At 34.7% G+C, this 14,592-nt stretch overlaps 1 protein-coding gene across 1 annotated transcript in view; it reads right to left on the bottom strand.

Moving 5' to 3' along the window:
* The window catches only part of BAZ2B (bromodomain adjacent to zinc finger domain 2B), a 381,122-nt gene that overhangs the window by 70,244 nt on the left and 296,286 nt on the right, over positions 1-14,592 (bottom strand). The window contains exons 15-18 of the mRNA XM_082658005.1: positions 11,228-11,438; positions 5,354-5,446; positions 5,177-5,238; positions 383-448 (exon numbers count right to left, since the gene is read on the bottom strand). Coding sequence (XP_082514131.1) covers positions 383-448; positions 5,177-5,238; positions 5,354-5,446; positions 11,228-11,438 — 432 coding nt within the window. The remainder of the gene's footprint in view (positions 1-382; positions 449-5,176; positions 5,239-5,353; positions 5,447-11,227; positions 11,439-14,592) is intronic.

Below are 14,592 nucleotides of genomic sequence, written 5' to 3'. Positions count from 1 at the left end.
CTACGTTTAAAATTTACTTTCACTCTTGTAATGTTTTATTTCTAAATTAAAAGTAAATATCTGACTATAAGTCCTAATGAGTTTTCTAAAAGTAAAGAACACGAGTTTCAGCACATGAACCTTATGACACCTATACTGGCTGTTCAGAGGTTTCCCTGTTTTCTTCTTCTCTTTTGTCTTATTTCCTGGGTTGTTAGGATTAGATGAGTCTGCTAAATAAGGATCAGATAAGGTCTTACTCTATGCATTATGTTTAAAGAGAGTTTCTGATGGACATATTAATTTGTATAAGTGACAGAATATGTAGGTAAGATTTTTATTTTGGGAGACTTTAAAATATATGACTATATTACTTTAATCATATCACATTTAAGAATTCTACCTCTAGAATTTGCTGGGCTCGAAGCTCTTTTTCCATTCTGATTTGTTGTATTCTCTTAATTTTTTCCTGTAGAAAAAATTATAATAATTTAAGATAATAAAATAAACTAAATATCTAGGTGAAAAGTATTTAAGTCAAATCAAATAAGTTAAGATATAAATACAGAGTTACCAAAGGTTGCCCATGGTGGATGTAAAACTTGTTTAGTTTAACATCATATATAAGTTCATGTCAAATTAATATGACTTTATAAAATTTCTCAAAACAATTTGTAAAATACAAATGCTAAATATGTATACAGAAACTACATAAACTAAACTCATTTAGCCTGTGAATTTTTATAAGTATCTGCAGTTACAATTATACTTAGTTTTAAATAAAAACAGGACAGAAAAGTAGAAAAATAATGTATCAGGAGTGAGAAAACCTAAGGCTAGTCCTGAGTTACTGTCATTCATACGATGATCTTGAGCAAAGAATAACTACTCTTGTATAAAATGGGGAGAGGTGTTTGCCCTCTCTCACTATGTCATGAATAAATTAAAAATGCTTAAAAAAGTGTGTGGCAGGGGCTTCCCTGGTGGCACAGTGGTTAAGAATCCGCCTGCCAATGCAGGGGACCCAGGTTCGAGCCCTGGTCTGGGAAGACCCCCACATGCCGCAGAGCAGCTAAGCCCGTGTGCCATAACTACTGAGCCTGCGCTCTAGGGTCCGCGAGCCACAACTACTGAGGCCCGCGTGCCTAGAGCCCGTGCTCCGCAATGAGAGAAGCCACTGCAATGAGAAGCCCGTGCACTGCAACGGAAAGTAGCCCCCGCTCACCGCAACTAGAGAAAGCCCGCGGGCAGCAACGAAGACCCACCGCAGCCAAAATAAATAAATTTATAATAAAAAAAAAAGTGTGTGGTGCCACACAACTGTAATCGATTATCATTAACAATTTCCATACTATAATTTCTTACTTCACATGATAATATTACATTGCTTTTTTTTTTTTCTTTTTTTGCGGTACGCGGGCCTCTCACCGTTGTGGCCTCTCCCATTGCGGAGCACAGGCTCCGGACGCGCAGGCTCAGCGGCCATGGCTCACGGGCCCAGCCGCTCCGCGGCATGTGGGATCTTCGCGGACCGGGGCACGAACCCGTGTCCCTTGCATCGGCAGGCGGACTCTCAACCACTGTGCCACCAGGGAAGCCCTACATTGCTTTTAACTACTACAATAAGCCAAATTCAGAAATAATCTGTAATATTATTTTTAAAAGGCTTAATTACAATTGAACATTCTAGAGAATGATTCCAATGGCATAATTGGTGTTCACATTGTCTAAATTTAATGTACTAGTTATTTAGAATTCAGTGATTAAAGTGATAAAACTTTACATTTTGATTTAAAAACATTATCTCATATGCTATCAGCACAATGTTAACAATTTCATGTTCAGAAACCCCTTTGAAAGTCCCAAACTGGTACTCAATAATACATCGTTTGCCCCCAAACACCCCAATTTTCCTACTAGCAAATTGCATTTGTCGTAGGATTTCCAGAGCGAACACATTTTATACTGCTTAATGTTATAATACCTGTTCCAATTTCCAGATGCTAGCTGTACCTTTGCAAGCTATACTTTAACGTTTTTAAACATTTCTTTTTATGTACACTGATGTTATTGATCTCAATATATACATACATAGACATACATAGACATATATATACACACACACATATATATGGTAGTGGTGTCATTAGCATTAGTAGAGATAAACATTATTTATAAGTTATTATAATACAGATTCACTTTATAATATTGGGTATCCAACCCCTCAACTGGGCACTCTACATAAAATATCTTATTGATCATGAAAAGAGTTGAAATTATCTTCTTTTTACCTAATAGAAAGCTAAAGTTCCTAGAGAGTAAATATTTTGCCTTAAATCAAATAGTAAATACAGAGCCTTGGTCACATTCCAATGCTTTTGTTCCTTCTGCTTCATAATAATGCTTCTGTAAGCTTCCAGAATATTGTCTTGAGGACTATCTGGTGATACTGGCCTACTAGGTGGAAAAAATAATTCAGAAGCACATGCTACTATTTTATTCTAGATCTAAAGCTGACTTTAAGATAGGCATTATGTAACTGACTATGTGAGTAGACCTAAGCTATACTTTGATTCACTTTGTTGGCAATAAGGAATAAGTCAGACTGTATTCTGAAACTAGCCTCAGATAAATATCTTGACAAAACTCTATGATCAGCTCATTTGTATTAACGTTGCTGAAACGTTGGTACTCCAATGCTTTTTTATTTTTTAACATCTTTATTGGAGTATAACTGCTTTACAATGGTGTGCTAGTTTCTGCTTTATAACAAAGTGTATCAGCTATACAGATACATATATCCCCATATCTCCTCCCTCTTGCATCTCCCTCCCACACTCCCTATCCCACCCCTCTAGGTGGTCACAAAGCACAGAGCTGAGCTCCCTGTGCTATGCAGCTGATTTTTTGATGAGCAGCAAAAACCATGTATATTTAGGTTGTAGCCACTTCAAGACTTTAGGGTCACAAAGCTGAATTTAAAGTGCTGATAAGATTTGATGGATCTCTAGCCATTAGGAAATAGGATGAGCTATAAAAAGGTATAATATTTAGAAACAATAGTATTTCACTTGAAAATGAAACATAAACTTATTTTTATATATATGTGATGTACAGTAAATATTTATATTTTAACAAAGGCATTCATTAGACTAGATATTTATAAGTCAATCTTACAGTGTCTTTAGCAGTGACAATTGACAAACTATTTGGAATTAACAAACTAAAGGAATTCAAGTTTACTGCTGACTACTTTAAATTACGGTAAAAGAGTTTAGTATGCAGTTTGGTGTTTTATATCATCTTTTAAAAAGTGAGCATTTGCTTTGTGCCAGGCACTGTTGCATGTACTTTACATTTATCACCTCATTTAATCTTCAGATAATGCAGTTATTTTCTTTCACAGTGGAGGAAACAGAGACTTAGAGGTTGAGAAATTCATCTAAGGTTACAAAATTCTTAAGTAGCAGAGCCCATATTCAACTCTTACAGTCTGCCTGACTGTAAACTAAATTCTGAATCCCAATTCCATATCAACTCTTTCTAATCATACTGCTTTAGTCAATACTGGAAAGAACCTTCGAGACAGCCACATCAAATCCAATCCAAGCCATTTATTTAGCAGCTATTTATACAATAACACAATTGGCTTCATTTCATACTCAGAAATAACTACTTGCCATTTAAAAATTTTTTAAAGAATATTAGTTATCCCCATTTCCTTTCTGCTTTAATGATTACAGTGAATATATGGAGATGGGAGAGTAGTGTACACATTCCCATCTTCAATAAAGTTGAATATCTTGTCATATAATACTTTACCTGTAAGAATTTTAAAATTACTTTATTTACCTATACTTAATTTTGAAAACTACACACAGGAGAGGTACTGTAGATATACAACAGAATGCTGCTGAAATGATGCTTTTTTCATTGTTTGCACTGTAGTTGGCTCTCCTTATCTGCAGGTTCTGTATCCACGGACTCTACCAACCATGGATCAAAGATAAATTAGAAAAAAAATTTTTCAGGAAGTTCCTAAAAGCAAAACTTGAATTTGCCCCATGCTGGCAACTATTTACATAGCCTTCACATTGTATTAGGTATTACAAATAATCAAGAGATGATTTAAAGTATACAGGAAGATGTGCATAGGTTATATGCAAATACTACACCATTTTACATAAGGGACTTGCATCTGTGGATTTTGGTATCCATGGGGGTCCTGGAACCGATCCCTTGTGGATACTGAGAGACGACTGCAGTGATTTTTTAGTAACTCTGAAAGCAATCACAAGCAATGGAGGCAAACCTTATTCTATATAACTTGAATTTAATTTTTTACTAGTATTTTACATGTTTTAGGACAACAACTTTTCTTATTAAAATTTGAATATTTAAGGAATATCCTTCATTTACTAATACATTAATTTAAAAAGTTTGAAAGTTATTCATGATGTCAACTTATATTCAAAGTCTATCAGGATATTAAAAGTACTTATACAAAATTTACTGTTTGGTAAGCAATTTTTTTTTTTTTTTTTTTTGCAGTATGCGGGCCTCTCACTGTTGTGGCCTCTCCCGTTGTGGAGCACAGGCTCCGGTGGTAATCAATTCTTAGAAAAACTTGGAAGTAGAAGACTTCGCTTTAAAATGAGGTGAATTTAGGGACTTCCCTGGTGGCCCAGTGGTTAAGAATCCACCTGCCAATGCAGGGGACACAGGTTTGAGCCCTGGTCCGGGAACTTTCCACATGCCACGGAACAACTAAGCCTGTGCACCACAACTACTGAGCCCGTGCTCTAGAGCCCACGGGCCACAACTACTGAGCCCACGTGCCACAACTACTGGAGCCCGTGCTCTGCAACAAGAGAAGCCACCGCAGTGAGAAGCCCGCGCACTGCAGTGAAGAACAGCCCCCGCTTGCCACAGCTAGAGAAAGCCTGTGTGCAGCAAGGAAGATCCAATGCAGCCAAAAATAAATAAATAAATAAAAATAATAAAAATAAAAAAAAATAAAATGAGGTGAATTTTAACTAATGAAAGAGGACAACTTTCTAAATAAGATACATAACATTAATGTGAAATACAGTTATTTCAGAAATCAAAATGAAAATAATGTACACAGAGAAAGATACAGATAGATCCCCAAAACAATGCCTGTGTTTTAAAAATCAGTTCCAATGAATAAACATACCTGTTGTTTCATAATCTTTATCTGTTCTTTTTGCTTTCGCTTCTCCTCAGCAGCCATTATTGCTATGATGAAAAATCAAGGCACAGATATCATCAGAAAAGGAACAAAGAAGAGATGCCTCTTATGAATTACCCAATCCTCACTCTTCAAGTTTAGGCTACCATTTAAATCACCCACCTCGTTGTTTTTTAGCTTCTTTGGCAACCCGAGCCTGTTCCTGCTTTTGCAGTTTTCTCAAAAGCTTTATTTGTGCTGCTTGCCTGGCTATTTCTGAAAAATACAAAATTTCAAGGAATGTTATTAACAACTTTACATAACTGCTAACCTAAAAACAATACCTGTGAAACTGGTATCATCATGAAGGACATAATTTTTAAGAAAATTGCCAAACATTAGATACCAAGTAGGAGAACCTCAGAAAATGTCATGTTCATTTCCCCTAGAAATTGCCAAACTATTTCATCGAATATGATCCCATATACATAAGAAAAATGATGCCTCTCTTACTCCTCATTGCAAAGGCTAATATAAGTACATTTTTTTTCACATTTCATGTAACCCTCACTTAGTATGAAAGTACCTGCTAATATGTAAAAAAAAAGTGATTCAGCTTCAGTCTTTAAAATAACAAAATACATAAAAAAAAGAAAGAGAACCCAAAATAGAACAAAGCTCCCAAACTTAGCATTTCAGTCCGCTATATAAATGGTAAAATTTTTGAATCCATTGATATTTTCATTTATGAAGGAAAGCGACTACATCTCCTAAATAAAGAGTACAGAATGTCAATGAGTTTTAAGGACAACCTCGTTCTCATACTTTTTAAGGACAAATGTATGAAACTGGGATAGACTGACATAATTAATGGTCCCAAGTCTTCATTCCTTGACTATCCATGCCATTTGTAATGTGACTTTGCGGTCCCCTCTCATCAAGACATGCGTGGAATATATCTTCTTGTTCCTTGATTTTGAGTTCAGCCATGTGATCTTCTTTGGCCAATGGGATGTAAACAGTGTGATGCAAGTAGAAGTCTGAAAGTATACCTGTACTCTTTCTACTCTTTTTACTCTTGTGCCTTGCCCTTTACTATGAGGACAAGTTCGGGCTAGGCTGCCTGAGGTTGGGACACATGGAGGCAGCTGACTCCACTAATGTGAAAAAGCCCAGCCAAGATCAGCAGAGATGCCTAACTGCTAATTTGCCACCAGCTCATTCCATCCGCACAAATAGGTAATGCTTAGAGCTGTACACCACTGAGGTTTTGTGGTTGGCCTTAATGTGGCAATAGGTAGCTGATACAGAAAAGCATGTAACGTTACACATTCTTCTGCTGGCAAACTTGATCAAAATACTGCTAACTATAAAAGTGGTGTATCATTCATAAAATCATTTTAGAAAATACCACTTTACATTAGACATTGTTTTCAACTTTGTAACAGGTGAAGAATTTTAAGAAACTTATATTCACGAATAATGAATATGATTAGGTAATCACTTGAGCTCTACTCATAACCTCCACCATTTACTGAACTGTTGTATTAAATTTACATGATCTTGTTTAATTTTCATAACAACCTTATGAGATAGGCAACATTATGCCCAGCTTACAAATGAAATAAACTAAGGCTCCCAGAAGTTAAAGAGCAAAGCTAAGATACACACCCAGGACTTTCTGACTTCACAGTCTATATGTTACTACTTCTAAAACCCTTAGAGAAATTTAAATGCCTTGAGATTTTAGAAAGAAACTTAACCCTATGTCCTTGTAACAGCTGAGGTGCAGTTGGTTACTACGGTTGATTTCCTATCATGAAGACTTAAAAAAAGGGGAGGGGATATAAGAAGGTTTGATTTTATCTAGGAAACTTGAAGTGTTAATAGAAGATGAAACAGAAGCTGATACTAAAGTATACCTCCAATCTTCCAATAATTTTCAGTATTAAGTTTTAAGCATCATCAAAAATTTCTGAGCCGCATAAAAAGGATTCTCCTGTTCACGAAATACTCTGGGAAATAAAAATGTATCAACTGGCCTGCAGAGTTAGCAAGCTCTGATAATAATACACCTGCAGGACACTGTTCTCATCTACGATAGATCCAGGTAAACATTATTTTTTAACATATAAGAATTGAAGGCTTTCACTGAACTCTGATATAAAGACCTAAATCTGCCTTAAAATGTAAAGGGTTGCTAAGTGGTTAAAAAAAAATTTCCTAGAAAAGGTGGCATAAGTATGATGCTTTGTTCCAAGCTAAACTGATGCTTTCTAATAGAAGTTTGGCTTATAATAAAGAAATTTTTATCACATATATTGGTGTATTTTTTTGTATATGAATGTATCAGTCAATTTCAAACTCCACACAAGTTCACAGTAATTTTCATGTTTAAACTGGAAAAGAAAAACATTAAAAAGCTCAACTCATATCTTTTCACTTTAGCAAAGAAGATACAATTTGGATTAATCACTTAAAATTTATATAGATTAACTTTCACGTTACGAACAGTTGGAGAAAACATGAAAAAAAAATGTTAAAAGAAATTAGAGACACTATGGAGGAAGGAGAATGAGCTAGAGACCAAGAAAATTCACTCAGGCTCTGAGGAATAAACTGCTCCCAATATCTTCTCATTTATTTGGTTTATGGTTGCTGAATATATTATTATTATTATTATTTTTTAAGATGTTGGGGGTAGGAGTTTATTAATTAATTTATTTATTTTTGCTGTGTTGGGTCTTAGTTTCTGTGCGAGGGCTTTCTCTAGTTGTGGCAAGCGGGGGCCACTCTTCATCACGGTGCGCGGGCCTCTCACTATCACGGCCTCTCGTGGCGGAGCACAGGCTCCAGACGCGCAGGCTCAGTAGTTGTGGCTCACAGGCCCAGTTGCCCCGCGGCATGTGGGATCTTCCCAGACCAGGGCTCGAACCCGTGTCCCCTGCATTAGCAGGCAGATTCTCAACCACTGCACCATCAGGGAAGCCCTGAATATATTATTATTGTAATGAGCATTTGAAATATTAATTTGAAAACTATCTTTCATGGTTGAAGAATTTGTCTCTTTAAATTTCAAAGGTAAAAACTTATTTTGAAATAAAGTTTATTTTCACTTAGAATTAGGGATATTTTACATATACCACACTTCTTTGGTTCTAAGATGCATTTTTACACATGTCTAAAATCAGAGTGTGTGTAGACATTGGCAGCTCTTTTCTTCCTTAGTGGAACATCTTAAAATACTGGGGCATTGCACAGACTAGGGCATCTCAGATCCTACAATGTATGAAATGGACAAGTGTTACTCGGTATCTCAGAAAATCTGAGATATGAATGGTATTGGCCAATTAAGAAGCAGGTTTATTTAGATAGGTTTAAAGGTTTTTTCATATTCAAACTTTGTCAGATTCTTATTTGTATTCCCTGAGAAATTAGAGACCTCTCATTTCACAATGCTTGAAAGTACATTCAAAGTTTGCATTTATTTTACTGTTCTGAATCTGTCTTCAAATTAAGTCCAGTTGTTCAGCCTAGTTGAGTCCTTGTACGATGATAATATATAACAGAAACTTATAGAATCCCCTTGGATAACCCCCTCAAACTGTTACTGTAGAAACCTTTTAGAAATAAAAGGGGTGATAGTGATTCATTGCTATTTTCTTTTCTTCCCAAGAAAAAAAAATACATATTATACCACAGTTGCTTGTACATATTAATAATTATTATTTATCTAATGTTAAATATTTAACATTTATATACATGCGAGAAAGAACATATATACACAGTAAGGTCAAATGTAAAATATTTGCAAAATGCAACATAATACAACAAGGGAAAAGTATGTAACGGAATACAAACCAATTTGAAATCTAGAGGGAGAAAAAACCTTGAGTAAAAGTTGAATAATCAACTTCTATTTTGTAAAAATTTAGTTACTTTTGCAAATATAAAGTTGCCATTTTGGATACTAAGTATTAATGCTATTTGTATAAGATATGCAAAACATGCATGAAAAGCCCAGACTTTGGACATCAGTTAATTTCAAGCTTTCTTATTTTACGCAAACAATGCACATTCCCCACTATTATACATTCTTTAGAAGAGCCAGTGGTTTATTGACAATACTAACTTTAAAAACTCATCATGTATGGCTGTATCTGTTAATATATTAACTTATTTTTAACCTTCACTAATAACTCTTCAAGGGAGATAAACGTCTTAATAGAAACCAAACAGAATAACTTTTAAAAATATTTTAAAAACATACTAAGACAGAGAAAAACTTATACAACATTAAGTTACATAGCAGGCAATTAACTTACATGCCACTGGTGGAAACTTTGATTCAGAGATTCTCTCTCTAGGATTTTATACTATACATAGCCACACCTGTAGAAGGATGTGAAGATATGTGTAATATGTACTACTGCAGCACTGTTTGTGATAGCGAATGTCAGGAATAGCTAGAACAGTCACCAAAAGGAGACTAATTTAATGAAGTGTGGTAGAATCATACACAGTATCACTCACTATTCAGCCATTAAAAGCATAAGGTTGATTTTTAAGTGCTGATACAGAAAGATGTTCAAGATAAATTAAGTGGAAAAAAAGCCAAGCTGAATAGTATGTACACTATAAGCCATTTATTTTAGAAATCAAAAAGGATATATATGTAATACAACATATTGTATATGCATATGTATATATATGAGTGTTTGAAGGCATGTGCTATAGGAGTTTATGTACAGTTTATGTATACGAGTCTCTGATAGTCTAACAAAAAACTGTTAATAATGATTCCACTCATGAATATCTTTTACAGAAAGTTTTCTGTTCTATGAGCTTTTGTCATAGATATTTGTTTCATAACAAAAACAAAGGAGCTACAAAGAAGTCAACATTATGATGTTGTTTACAATAAACAAATAAGTCAGGCTTTTCCCCCAGAGAGAACCTATGAGAAGTAAAATCCTGTTAGTCTTCTAAGTTAGTTCTTATTGTTGAACTTTTATTTTACATTGATATATATGTTTATATATATGCTTGTGAATATAAGACACGAACACATATACTGATATATATTCAGATAGCCTTCACAAGAAGCCCTTCACAAGAAGAGTCTTCCCAGTTGTAACTAGTAACTCAAACTCAGGGCAGGACTGTTTTATTTATGCCAGCTTTTTCTGTGTCAGACATAGCCTGGGAACTTAATGTTAACAATTTATGTATGCTTTTTTTTTTTTTTTTTTTGCGGTACGCAGTCCTCTCACTGTTGTGGCCTCTCCCGTTGTGGAGCACAGGCTCCAGACGCGCAGGCTCAGCGGCCATGGCTCACGGGCCTAGCCGCTCCGCGGCATGTGGGATCTTTCCGGACCAGGGCACGAACCCGTGTCCCCTGCATCGGCAGGCAGACTCTCAACCACTGTGCCACCAGGGAAGCGCTATGTACACTTTTGAGTCATAAATACATTTGAGGTTATTATGAGCACTTTGTGCTTGACAGCGATACTTTCTGATGGTCTTAAAATAAATATCTGTGAATTAAATCTATTACTTGGGCATTTTGAAAATATCTGTAATATGTGCATACTACAGAAGAACCCAAAGACTGGGGTTACTTACCAGTAATTGGAGTTCTCTGACTGAAAATTTACTCCACAGATCCACATATTTTGGAGTTATCCCCTTGTACCACCTCAAGGAATCGGGAGCTGTTAAAATGAGAATTTCCAGAAGGTTGGCACAACCTTAAGGCATGTGCCGAGTGCTGGTAGATGCCCTTTCAGTGCAAGCCTTAAAAGCTTATCACCCACCTTTGTAGTTCTCAACACACAGGGTCTGCTGTGTTTATGAATATGGCTCTTGAAAGGAGCTTACCTAATCAAAGAACTCCAGTTACCAGTGGGACTCCTTATTTTCTCATTTTTATTCTAACACAAATATCTACTTTTTAGAAATTGAGAGCAGTGTTAATCTTTCATCAGTCAAAAATATAAGAAATATTTACACTTTTTAATATGACTATTACAGTGTCAGATACGTTCTGTTTCTTACCTTGAGCTTGCAGTTTTCTTAGTAACTTGGCATCTGTGTTATCTAGAAATTCAGCACTGCCAACATTTGGAGGCCGACCCTTCCGACATCTCATCCTGGATTCCTCTCTTGCTCGCTGTCTATCTGGATTTGGTGGTCTTCCTCTACGACACTCCATTGCCCTGATACGGGGAATGACATCCTCTTCTTTCAAAAGACACCACTGCATTCCCTTTTAATTAACATTTTATAGAAATAAAGATTACAAACGAAATAAACACAAGTGATCAATATGTCAGAAAATTCTAGGCAAATTCACAGATATTTTGAAATTTATAAAGCTGGTACAAACTTTAGGAATTTTATTTTTTTAATTAAATTTATATTTATAATTATTCATGGACTTGGCATCGTTTTGATATTCTTAATGAATTCAACTTTAAACACAAAGAGATTTATATCTGTATCTATAAACATATAAATACATATATATTTTTAAACAACCATTTCTGAACTACAATGACCATAAAGTTGGCAGATATTTGAAAATTAGTTGTGTGATGACACCTCTGTGGATTGTTCTCATGGGTTAACAGTTAAACCAAACATTAAACTATCCAAATAATAGATGAAAGTTCTCTTTATAGAAATATTAGAGCTCATAAATCAAGATGGAATGTAAGAGTTCGAATATCAGCATCTTGCAATACCTGATGAATTAATGAGTCTAAGCACTGAACTTGAATGGTTGCCAATCACCAAAAAGAGAGACAACCAGACAGACATTAGCCTCCTGATGGAGGTTCACTCGATCACCTATAAATTAGTCTTGTCCCCTACAAAATGAAATCAAATCTAGATTAGACTTAATTACTATAACTTCACAGGAAAAACTGGGTGAGAAGTGTATGGTTAACTACACAGCAAAATCCAGTCGAGGAAATACTACAAATTTCTTCAACAGTTTCTTCAACAAATAAATTTCAAGAGGTAAAAAAACCTGTGGGACAATTAAAGGAGCCTTAAAAGATGTACCAAACAATCCCAAAGTGTGGAGCTTACCTAGATATTGATTCAAATACACGAACTGTTCAGAAACTTTTGACAGTTAAGGGAAACTGAAAATTTGAACAATGACTATTATTTGATGATATCAAGGAACTATTAAAGTGTCATAATGGTACCATGGTACCCTTGTAGACAACAAGAGTCCTTATCTTTTAGAGATATGAACGAAACATTTATAGAGGAAATAACATGTATATTATTTGCTTCAACAAATTATGGAAGAGGAGAAGTGGATGGGGGTATATGTAAAATAATATTGGCCACATGATAATTTCTACAGCCAATGATGAATATATGGTGTATAATTGAGATTTCCCATTATAAGTCTCCTGATGGAAACACATTCACCAGCATAATGCTAGTGTATTATAGGAATAATCCTGTTCAGTGTATAGATACCATCAGTGTCTGGTTTTCATTATCCTTCATATGTCATTCAAAACAAATATATTATTTGTTTGTGATGAGCTGCTTTTCTCTTAAAAAATACATTATTATATTACCTTACTTATTTTCCAAATCAACATGTTCAAATACAGAAAAGGCACCCTTTTAAAATAATCCTTCTAATATAATTGTTTTCTTATTTCTTTTTTTAAAGAGATAATTCCTTTAGTGTGACATTTAAGAAAATGTTTTAAACATGCTTTTTTTCTTAAAAGAATCTCAAACTAGGAATTTAGCTTGAACCACTATGGGCAATTCTGCAACCAAAAATAATCAAAAGTTCTTGAGGTATACTTTATGCCATGATACCTAACTTGGGGCAAGGAGACTATGAATATCTCATTCAATGGGTAGGAAAAACACAAATACCACTCCTGCTACCACTACGGATGATGGTTACATCCCACATTCCAAGCACTCTGCTTAGTTCCAGGCATTTTGATTACATTATGTACTTTAATCTTCACAACAGTACTATCTAATACGGTGGATTTTACTGTACCTACTTTACAACTGAGAGAATTCAGGCCCAGTTGAATAATTCCCTAAGGTAAGGAGGCAATAAGGAACAGAACTATGATTTGAACCCAACTGTCTCACTCTCAAACCTGTGCTCTTAACCACTACATGTACTTAACTGATGTCACAAAGATGTTCTTATACTTGATAAATGACTGATCACAATATTCAGCCATGAAAGCACAGCCAAGGTTATGGCAAGGCAAGATTGTGGCAGAAAAAAATTAATGCATATAACCCATATATGTTTAAAATAATATCTATACTAATTCTTTTCAGTAATTGCCAGGTTAAAAATAATTTTACAAATTAATTCTGAGGAAAGTAAGAATTTTTTTGGCTGAGATTTCAATGAAGTCAACAGAAACAGTAGTTGTACCAACTGCATTTTCATGCCATAAACCACTAAGAAGGAAGCCATCGAAACATTTTTATGTTCACCAATATGGGAAGCTTTTGATTAGTTCAGGCTTTCATTTTTCTATTATGCTCTTAGGCACCAAGGCAGCATGCATCACATAAATTGAAAAATATAAAAGTGACATTCGTGACACTTGAAGTAGAAGACAAAGACTAATAAAGGAGTCTGTAAAGGAATCTGCATTCAGTTTTTAAAGTACCTTATTAATAATAAAATCAACTTTTAGCCAAGATTTGAAGGGTTTCATCAATTTATTTTTTTATTCAGTTATAATTTTACAGTTATGTTTTATTCAGCTAGGAAAATATACCTGCCTGTGTCAAAAAAGGAATAGAATATGTTGGTGCCCCAAACTGGTAACATTATAGCGACATTATCATTTACATTTTTGCCCTTGGCATTTATAAAGTAAGTGCTTTCTAAGGGAGTTGCATATATTGGACTACATATAATGTCTTTTGACTCCTGGATTTTAGAAAATGAGAAATGGATTGTTAGGAATCTGAAGCTTATATTACAGCTTTAATTCACTGAGTAGCCAAGATAACCGTGGGTAAGGAAAAAAAAGAAGCATTTTTCTTAATAAACTTTTCCTTAGGAAAAGCAAATACAATTTACATCACTTGATTCATATGCTATAAATTTTTTGAAATTATTCATCAAAAGAGTAAATTTATTACTTTTTTTCTTAATTTTTAAAACTAAGATAGTAAATGGTTCCTGAAAATAATCTTTCTTGACTAAGATTTAAAAGATATGGATAAAAAGAAAATAGATATTCAACATGATGGAGATGATGGCAGATTAAGTCTCTTATACCATTATAATTCCACTTTCAAGAGTTACTAATTTAAAGCCTTAGCAATAACATACTTCTGTAAATACTACGAAGAGAAGGAAAAAAGGGCTTATGTTTTATTTCAGAAGACTG

Source organism: Grampus griseus (assembly GCF_964374135.1).
Source record: "Grampus griseus genome assembly, chromosome: 7".
NCBI classification, from domain to species: domain Eukaryota; kingdom Metazoa; phylum Chordata; class Mammalia; order Artiodactyla; family Delphinidae; genus Grampus; species Grampus griseus.
The sequence above is the reverse complement of the archived record's forward strand: the minus strand, read 5'-3'. Positions and strand labels throughout refer to the sequence as shown.